Here is an 11,378-nt window from a genome sequence, read left to right as displayed (position 1 = left end):
AAAGGACATAAGTACCTAATGGAAAAAGACCAAACCTCTATAAATTTTTGCATTTGATTTTTCAATCTTTATATCTTTATTTTCATTGTTGATTATATATACTTCTAGATATATCAATTGTTATCATTTGCATCATATTTTGATATTGATTTTAATTTTTCATTTGATTATTTTGAAATCATTATTTGAGAAGAACTTGGAGAAATCCAATTCACCTTCCTCTTGAATTACCATTTCACTTAAAAAGCTAATAACTTAATTCTTAATAATAAGCAACATCCAATAATATGGTTATTGACCAAGCAAAGTAAATCCAAATCACATTAATATATAAATGATATATTACAATGATAATAAATAACTCTGAACTAGTAGATTGGTATCCCTTGAATTGGGTATAACGTTTATTAATATGTTGTATCTACTATCTGTTAGATATTGACTTGAATATTTGTGAATTATTTTGATATTTTAAATACATATATATATATATATTGAGTATGGAATGCGTTAAAAACATTATTACTTTTTATGTAAGTTACTGTTTTAATTTCTTTAGTGAAACATCACTTATAACTATTAGAGACTTGGACTTGATGTAATATCATTTACGCTATGTAAATCAATAAATTTGTCATAAGGCAAAAGCTATTACTTTTACTTGGCTAATACCTAATTGTAACTATTAAATGAAGATGGATAGTTCATAATTATTTATTGTTTTAGTCGTATTTTCGTATATATTCGTATTAGTCGTATTTATTCATATATATCAGTATTATTCATGCTTATTCGTATCATTTTTAAATAGATTAATTGTATATGTTTTAATTATATCATGCCACATTCACACGTATAATACACGTGTTGTATTCGTACTTTAATAATTCGTGTTATTATATATGTCAAATACAATACGAAATACCATATGAAAATATGAATTATCGTATCTAATAAGCATCATGTTTTGGATCCCATACAAATTAAATTTTTTTATTCGTATTATATTCATGTTTCAATTATTTATGTTGTGTTTGACAATAAATACAACACGAATATATGAATTATCAAGTCTAACTACAATCTTTGAAAAAATTCTTGTATCATATTTGAAAAGCCATATTTACAGAATTTGAAACATACTCAAAAGAAAATCTAAGGAAAAAATCTTCTCCTCTCTTTAAAAAATGGTGAAAGTTTCCCTACCTTATATAAGGATGATAAATGGGCTTTCAATCAAAATTTATGGTTAAAATTTAATAATTTTAAATTGAATATAAAAATAAACAAAAATTAAATAAAAAGATAAAAAAAGATTTTTTTAATAAATATCAACCTTGGATTTAATTAAAATTGCATTTATCACAATTAAATATAATAATAAAAACTTCCATTAATGTTTAAGCAATAATGAGAGTCCCTTCTTAGATAATCTAAAGTCTATCAACACTTTCTTCTTACTAGCTGCTAAAAAAGAAAATATCACATTATCATAGCTAGGAAAAAGAAAAAAAAAAGACTAATAAACCAGTAAGCTTCTCACCAAGATTATCATACTCAATCTCCAACGTGTTACATTTGGAAACAAGATAACTTCATCAACAAAAATGCTTTTTATTTAGGCCAAAGATCCACAAAATGTCCACAAATCCAAAGCCAAACTACATTGGAAATATCAATCCCTTTCCAAAGACATTTGAGTTGAAGCTCTTAAAACCAAGATTAATAGCTTAAATGCCATGAAGATCAACCACCCATCCCTAAAAGAACCTAAGAACCATGCAACCCCAGCCACCTACAATCATACAAGCTTCTAATGGCCCTAATGGTCCCATTTTCTTTTAGTAGACTAATGGTCCTCTTTTCTTTTGGTAGACTTTTTTTTTTTTATGATTCTTGTTATCCAAAATGATAGCTATCAATATCTTATAGAAGGAAAACCTTTTGATTAAAAACATAAGAACACATCTTTTAAAAATTTTCTTTTAATTGGTTTTAATAACCAATTAATTTTTTAAGTGTTAATAAATTAATTCAAGGTTTATCAAGTCACAAAGCAAATAAAGATGAAACATGGGATTTGATTTATCCAAATTCAAAGACTTCTAATCTAATCGATCAAAATTTTGAGTCATCAATTTTATCTTTAGATAAATTTAAATAATTTACAAATAAAATCAAATTTAGACCAATCAAATTATCAAGATTACATGAATCATATAATCAAAATCTCTAATTAAATTAAAAGAAAAATTTAAGATAAAATAAAAAAGATAAAATTCTTATGAATTCTCTCACCTAGCATCACTTGCCACTAAATAAAAAGCCTTTTTAAGCCATTTGATACACAATTTTTGAAAAAAGAACACTTGAAGATAAATATAGAAAGAAAAAACCCAAAGAATCAAAATCTTCAAATCTTCCACAAGTTTAAGAATAAAGATCAAGAACATAACTTGAAAAAAAAAACTAAAAATAAATAGAGAAAAAAGATTTAAAGAATCAAAATCTTTGAAGCTTCCAAAAGTCTAAGATGAAAGATACAAAGAATCAAATCTCTAAAGTTTTAACAAATAAATTCAAGAAAATAATGGAGAAAGATGCCGTGAAATATCAAATTTTCAAAAGTTCCCATAAGATGAAAAATGTAAAAAAACAAAAAGAAATAAAGTTTCTAAAGCTTAAAGAAACAAATTCAAGAAGATTAAAAAAAAAAAAAAGATCTATAGAATCAAAGTCTAGAGAGCTCTCACAATTTTAAAAAGGAACTTTTAAAAAACAAAATCTTTAGAAACTCAACAAACAAATTGAAGAAAAAGATTTGAATACCATATTTCACAAAAAATGACTTTCGAAAATTAATTTTTGCATTTTCAAGTATTTATTTGACAAAAAACTGATTAGTCAACGAAAAATAACTTACTACTCAATAAAAAATAAGACATTTTTTAAAATTATCTTACGAATTTAAAAAGAGAAAGACATTTTTCAAAAAAAAAAACTATTTACGATTGAACTATTTATCAATATTTTTAAACATATTTTTACTTATAAATAATATTATATTAATAAATAAATAATATTATAATATATTAATAAATAATATAAAAATAATAAATAGTTTTATTTTAAGTATTTTTATATTAACATAATATTTTAATATTAAAATTATTATTACAATATAATTATTTTTTAAGATGAATAATTTTAATAATAAATAATTTTTGTATACTTTAATAATAAATAATTTTTAATTTTGTAATAGTTATATTAATATTATTTTAAAAAAGATTTTTCATAAAACAACCAAACAATGAAAAATATTTTTCATTAACTCCTCTAAACAACAAAAAATTTCTGTCAATTCAAAAAATGTAAACATTTTCCATAAATCATTTTTCGTAAATCATTTTTTACGAAACAAATGGAGCCTAAATTGAGACTAAATTTAAAAAATTCTTAAATAATGACCAAATTTCAAAATTTCATAAATTAGGAGCAAATCTCAAGAATCCTTAAATTATGATCATATTTTAAAATTTTCAATACTTCTTAAATTTTGAGATACATTCCAAGATCTTAGGAAAACCTCTAACTTTTGGTCTAAATTTATTTAATTCAAGATCACATCGTCAAGATTTTTGCAACGAATTTTTGCTAAAAATAAATTTATTTAATTCAAGATTAAATCATCAAACCTTTGAAGCGAAATTCTGCTATAACAAATTTATTCAATTAAAATCAAATCATCAAGGCCCTTAAAATGAATTTCTACTCAAAAACAAATTTATTCATTTCAAAATAAATTTTTCAGACACTTAAAGCAATTTTTTATGAAATAAAAAATCAAAGAACTTTTTATTTTGAGAATTTTTAAAGACTGTGATTGAAGTGATAAATAAAATTATTATGTCTCTAATTTTTTTAGTTCTATTTTTGTCTCAAAATTTGTGTACTAACAAATTTTGAGTTGAAAAGTAAACTAAGAAATTAGAGATAAATAATAGTTTATTTATCATATATGAAATTTATAATCTTTGAAAATTCTTAAAATGAAAAAATATATATTTGAATATTTTCTTCACAAACATTTCACTTCAAGTGTCTTGATGATTTTATGTTAAATTGAATAAATTTGTTTTTTAACAAAAATTTGCTTCAAGAGTCTTGACGACTAGATCTTAAATTGAATATAATTATTCTTTAGTAGAAATTTGCTTCAAAAATCTTGATGAGTTGATATTGAATTGAATAATTGTTTTTCATAAAAAATTTCCTTCAAGCTTTTGGATGACTTGATCTTGAATTGAATAAATTTGATCTTAAACAAAACTTCACTTAAAACACTTTATCTTGAAATGAATAAATTTCCTCTTTAGCAAAAATTCAATTCAATGGTCTTGATGACTTGATCTTGAATTAAATAAATTTGGAGCCAAAATTTTAAGTTTTAAGCTCTTGAAATTTAATCTCAAAATTTTTAAACTCTAAAAAATCTTGAAATTTGATTTCAATTTAGGGACACTTAAAATTTACTCACAATATAAGAATTCTTGGAATTTGATCTCAATTTAAGAATTTTTGGAATTTGATCCCAAATTAAGATTTCTTTTGTTTTGCTAAAATTAAAATTGACTTTCAAAAAATACTTTCTAAAAAATGTTTATATTTTCTAAAAAAGTAAAGATTTTCTATTGTTTGAATTAATTAATGAAAAATGTTTTCAATTTTTTGGTTGTTTCTAAAAAATCTGTTTCTTTTTTAACTAAAATTAATATAACTATTCAAAAATTACAAATTATTTATTAATAAAGTATATTGAAATTATTAATTTCAAGAATAATTATATTTTAATAAAATAATAAAACAATTTATTATTTTTTTATTAAAATTTTAAAATATTTAAAATAGTAATACTATTCTTAAAATATTTTTTTTATTATTAAAATATTTATATTTTATATTGAAAGTATCTATTATTAAATCATAACAAAAATTTTTTATTTATATTTATTATTAAAATAGTAATATAAATACCTTAATGAATAAATATATAAAATTATGTATTTTAAACTTAAAAATAATAAAAAATATTAAAATATTTATATTAAGAATATAATATTATTAGATTATTTAAGATTAATTATTAAAATAATAAAAATATTATAATGTATGTTATTATTTATTAAAACAATAATATAATACTATTTATTATTAAAATGCTAAAAATATTTATGTTTATTAATATACAAAATTAAAATATTTAAAATTAAAATATCTAAAGACTTTTAATGTAAATATTTTTATTTTTTTAATTAAAATTAAACAAAAATATTATTATTAATATAATAATATTTTAAATTGAATCAAATAAAATTTGAACTTAAAATATTATGTTCAAAGTCTTACTTGAGTAAAATTATAAAATATTTAATATTAAAACATTAAAAGACTTTTAATATTGATATTTTAAAATTTTAAGTAAAATTAAATAAAACCATTATTTATTAATATAATAATATTTTGATCAAGTAAAATTAAATTTGAGCTACAAAATCATGTACAAGATCCAATTTAAGTAAAATTATACTCAAACATATTGATAAGCAATTCTACTCATATATAGTTCTTTTTCAAAAATTCTTTTTTCCTATAAAACAATTTTCAAAAAAATTACCTTATTTTCTATTGACCAATAAGTCATTTTTTGTCAATCACTTAGTTTTCTGCCAAAAACCTAAAATTGCAAAATCATTTTACGAAAGTCGTTTTCTACGAAAAAAAACCCACCCTAAAAATTCTTGAAATTTGATCTTAATTTAAAAATTTTTTAAATTGGGTCACAATTTAAAAATTCTCGAAATTTGATTTCAATTTAGAAATTTTTTTTTCAATTTAAAAATCTTGAATCTTCATGCCTTGATTCTTCAAATTTTCTCTTCTCTTAATTATCTTCTTAAATTTGTTTGTTGGAATCCATTTATTCTTCAAATCTTTCATCTTAGGATTTTAAGAATTTTGGAGACTTTGATTTTTCATACATTATGTTCTCCATTTGTTTTCCTAAATTTATTTGTTGAAATTCTTAAGACTTTATTTTTAGATCTTTCCTCTTGCACTTGTAGTAGTTCTTATTTCCCTAGTTATGTTCTTAATCTTCATTCTTGAACTTGTGAGAGTTCTAAGACTTGCTCACATCTTTTATTTCCCATTTGTCTTTAGATCTTTCTTTCCCTAAATTGTATTTCAAAAAGCTTAAAAAATAATTCCTATTTATAGTACCAAATGATGCAAGTGAGAGAATTCTAAAAAAACAACTTAGCTTCTTTGATTTTATCTCCAAATTCCTTTGATTTAACTAGAGGTATTGAAGAAGACTCAATGATGAAATCCATAAAAATTTGGGAATTTGATTGATTAGAGTTTGATTTTACTTCTAAATTATTTTAATTCATCTACAGATAAAACTAATGAAAAACTAATGATTCATGAGAAAATTTTAATTGGTTGAATTAAAAGTATTTAGATTTTGATAGACCAAACCACATGTTTTATCTTGATTTACATGTAACTTCATAAAATTTCGATTAATTTATTTAATAACACAAAAAAAATTATCACTAAATATAATTCAAAAATTCAAAAAACGTGCCACCTTATAATTGGGCAAAAAATTTTCCTTCTAAGTATTAAAATGCTATGATTAGACTAACACTTAACCTATTAATTTTTACAACCTACTTTCTTATAATTTCTACAATTAAAGGTCACGACAATTAATCATTTATTTATTTTGCTAAGATATAAGATAAATACTTAAATTACATTTAACATGAGTTTATATCTTTTTACTACAACTAATTGACAATTTTAATTTATCTTCCCAATAGGGATAAAATTGCATGTAACAACAAAAATATGGAATCAATATTCCCTCCTAATGAGTTAACTACATTAAAACTTCCATATAAATAAAGGTTTAACTGATAGTAAATAATTAATAAATTACTCAATTGATTTTGATAAAAGAATAAAAATTTATAAAACATATTTAATTAAGTATAAAGACTTATTTTGTGCTATAGCTTTTTTTAAATTAATCTATAAAGAAAATGTCTAGTTAACGGAGACATAATTGCATAAAGAAAAATACTAACTGCTAAAACCAAAAAGATAAATTGTAAAACATTGGAGAAAATACCCAATACATAGTTACTAAAATAAATATTTACCAATTTTCGAAATTTTTTTTCAAATTAAATTTTATAACTAAAATTATTAAATTAATTAATAATATTGCCTTGACATAATTCATCATATAAACAAAAATTATTTATCATTATAGTTAAGGTTAATAACATAAGGCCACTTGACACTATAATTCAATTCAGATTTTAAACCCACTATGACGTAAAACCAACCCAATCAAGAGGTGAGCTAAACTCCAAAAAACTCAAAACCAAAGTCAGCCAACCTAAAGTAACTCTATTAAGTAACCCAAATATAAGTGTTTATTCAATCGATTCGGTTAATTTCAAATTAAATTATCTAAAATTGAATTAATTTATTTTATTTTCATTAACTAGACCAAATTTATAATTTCAAAAATTAATTGACTAAATTAAATTCAATTGGTTCGATTAATTTTTTTATCAATCAAATAATAAAATATCCTTAAGATATATTATATTTTAAAATCTTAATTTCTAATATTTGACTTTTCAAAAAAATTCTAATATTTAAAACAAACTAAATAAAATTATCAAACAAAGTACTCAAATACCAAAACATTAGGTTAAAAACTCTAACTTATAAAATAAAATACAATTCATATGTTTTTAGTTTTATATTGAGTTTTATTATATTTTGATTAATTTAGTTATCTAACAAAATTAACTAAAAATCAAAATTTCTTAAAAATCATTTTAAACAATTAATTGAAAATTAATTCAGTGATCGACTGATTAAACGAATTAATTTGATTCCATTGATTAATTCGATTTTAACCAAATCATGAACACCCCTATACCCAAAGCCTAACAAGTTGAACATGCCTAACCAGCTAACCTATTAATTACCACCTTCATTTTAGACATCTAACCATATTTTGTTAAAAAAAAAAAAAAAAAAGAACAGAAATGAAGCATCGTAACCTTTTATACATTTTTTTTCATTTTTAATTTTCTTACAAATTATTTTATTCCTTCCAATTTTACACAAACTGAACAAAGGCCTTTAATAGTCAAGAAAACCTATAAACCAATCATATCTAAACTTGTTAACTCCTTTTTTTTTTTGTACATAAGATAGGCATAGCCCATGGGAGAAAAAGAGAAAATCTTGGTTCAAAACCAAAACCTTTATATCCTCCTAAGAGCTCTTTAGCCACTAGGCCAAAGAACTTGTTAATTCCTTTAGGTACTGTTGTCACCCTCTCCCACCCCCCCCCCCCCTCTCCCATCACCACTTCAAGCCAATAGTATGTTCACAAGAAAATTAAAACAAAGAATGGCTAAAACAGCTCACTCAACCTGGACCTACATTGATTACCTGGCACCTAGAAGAAAAATGAGTACCTAATGCACATCATTTTAGTAGCTTAGTTCTTGCTCACGAAATAGTCCTAGTGATAACAGATTAACATATTATACACCAATTCCTTTTACCAAACAGGAAACCTATATATCCAAACAGCATATTCCTTTAGTTTCATCCTTTAAGTTAATTCAATCAAGAAAATAATTTGCTATTTCAGTTTCAGCCTAATAGCAGAAAACCAGTCATAACTATATAAAAAGAACAAATACAACATTTTCAAGCAAGTGAAACAATGAATTAGCGCCAAACAAAATGAAGTTCTAGCATGCACAACATGGCAAACAATGCTAGGCACTACAAAATAACTTGCAACAGATCCTTTAACCCTTATTGTTACCCACAACTCTACCACTTATCTTATCCGAAATACTACAGTGGTCTATCAATTTTCATTGCAACAGGTAAGAATTTTACCCTTGTGCAGTTGTCATAATAAATATCAATAAGAAGGATATGAAATTGGGTCACTTGTGTTGTAGCGGCGTGACCTAGAGCGACTAAAGCTATCCAATGTTGCCCCTAAAACCCTTCGACTGTAATCATAATTGGTATCATTGAAATGTGATCCATACCCATTAGAGTGGTGAGATACACCAGAGGGAGGCAGCACTGGATGAAAACAAGCTTTTTAGCACTCATGTAACTCAATGGGCCAATCAGTGACACTCTCAAAAAAGAAAGGGGGGAGAGAATAGAGGAAACAAATAATAGAAGACATAATTACCTTGGGAGTGGCGTGCAGGATAATCTGGAAACCTAGAAGGCGTTGATAACCTCATTGGCAGCTGAGAGATTTCCATGTGGTTAACTAATCCAGGGTAATGCCGGGATTTGTAGGATGAATTTGAAGCGGGCAAGGCTGCATTGAGAGGGTTCTGCGAAGATTTGTCTTGCCCAGAAATCTGTTAAGAATTTCAGTCAATATTAGATGCCTATACGAACAAGCGTGAAGTAAAAGATTATGACTCACGCACAAAGGTTTATCTTTCCATTTACACAGTTGAGTTTGCCAATTTGTAACTGATTTGACATGTACTTGTTTAGAATAGGCAAACAGAATGAAAATTTTACTCTCCAATGATAAAAGAGGAAGCAAAATTTAAAATAAAATAAAATAAAGAAAAAAAACTGACCGCAAATTTCAAGGTTCGATTATAGAGAGTAACAAGGCCAGAAAAAAGCCTGACAGCATAATCGGCAATATCCTCAGTTTCGTATTCAGCAAAGGCAAATCCTTTGTGCTTATCGGTTTCCTTGTCTCGAGGGATGTATAAATCGACTACTCTCCCCGCTTGGATAAGAATATCGTACAGAACTCTGTCGCTTACCCTCTCATCCAAATTACCTTTTATTTTAATTAAAAAAAAAAAGAGAAAAACTCAGATATATATATATATTTCTCCTAAACTAAGCAATTCCTCTAATACATAGATAAATACACGTAGAGATTTTGATTCTTAAAGCGAAACTGACCTATGTAGACGCTGCAACCAGAATTCCCTGACATTGTTGATGGAAAACCCTAGCTACAAAAACAACGGCCAGTCGTACCAGGAGATCTTCTTTCTTTTTCTTTATCTTTATCAAAATCACGGAGACGGAGAGAGAAATTGCAGAACCTGTTTCAGTCACAGAAGAATCGAGGCTATCCAATGGTGATTCTAATACAGGTATTAACTATTAAATAGGGTATTATTAGGGATGGGAAAGGGCAATGCTCAACTCATTCCCAGTTCAGATCGCATTTGAACATCCTTGGGGCCAGATTTTCCAGCTCATTATAAAGAAAATCAAGGGTAATGAATGTGCCACGTCACAATATATACAAACATAAATAATTTTTAATTATTAAATAAAATGAGGATTTTTTTTAACGTAAAGAATATGAGTTACTCAAGCCTTAAAATGAAGTTCCTCGATCATTTGTTATTTGGATTCAAATTTATTAAATATATATATCTTTTTATTAATATAAATAAATACGCTTAAATTGATTTTTTTAAAATGTACTGTACAAAGCTTAAAATTTATCATTAAAAAGGTAATATTAAAATTTCCAAAAATCAACACAAAATAATTTTCCGAGCAATCAACGTATATAGTCTAGATTCTAAGCCTACCTCCAATTTGATCAATTAATAAATATAGGTATATATAAGGGTAAAAATTTTGAGAAAATCAAAAAATCAATTTGAAATTATAATATTCAATTGGATTATGTCAATTTTTTTTTTTGATTCAAATTAAATTTAGATATTAAAATTATTTATTAAGTTCATATAGATTTCATCTTAAAAAGTAAACAATAAAAAAATAAATCAAATTGAATGAATCAAATCATATATTTTTATTAGTTTTTATATTTTTTAAATTTTTATAAAATAAAATAATTATTTTATATCTAAATCTATTTAAATATATTAAAAGTTATATTAAAATAATATATAAAGATATAAATTTAAAAATTTTAAAAAGTGATTAGTCGAACTAAATTGATAGAATTCAATTCAAATTGGATCAATTTCAATGAAAGATCGATTTAGATTTTAAAAATTAATAATACTATATATTATATGAAAAAAATGAACCAAATCCAATTTGGTTTGAATTGTTATCACCTTTAGGTATATCTAATTTTTTGTAGTTCAGGTTACCAAGATTTGAATCAATCATTGAACCTAAATGTTAACACGATTGTTGGCAAGCATATCATATCTATGATTAATTTAATTGAAGTTTCGAACATAATTATCAAAATCAAATCGAATAATGAATCGTTT

At 23.9% G+C, this 11,378-nt stretch overlaps 1 protein-coding gene across 1 annotated transcript; it reads right to left on the bottom strand.

Moving 5' to 3' along the window:
* Positions 1-8,766: 8,766 nt before the first annotated feature.
* Positions 8,767-10,355, bottom strand: LOC111293206 (RNA-binding (RRM/RBD/RNP motifs) family protein). The gene is made up of 4 exons (XM_089766869.1): positions 10,072-10,355; positions 9,732-9,943; positions 9,323-9,500; positions 8,767-9,207 (listed from the first exon to the last, which is right to left on the bottom strand). The coding sequence occupies exons 1-4, from the start codon at positions 10,103-10,105 to the stop codon at positions 9,038-9,040; spliced, it is 594 nt and encodes a 197-aa protein (XP_089622995.1). The 5' UTR covers positions 10,106-10,355; the 3' UTR covers positions 8,767-9,037.
* Positions 10,356-11,378: the final 1,023 nt, after the last annotated feature.

This window comes from Durio zibethinus, chromosome 10 (genome assembly GCF_047325235.1).
Source record: "Durio zibethinus cultivar Kanyao isolate XHJ-2024 chromosome 10, ASM4732523v1, whole genome shotgun sequence".
NCBI lineage: Eukaryota > Viridiplantae > Streptophyta > Magnoliopsida > Malvales > Malvaceae > Durio > Durio zibethinus.
This window is presented reverse-complemented; position numbering and strand designations above follow the sequence as displayed.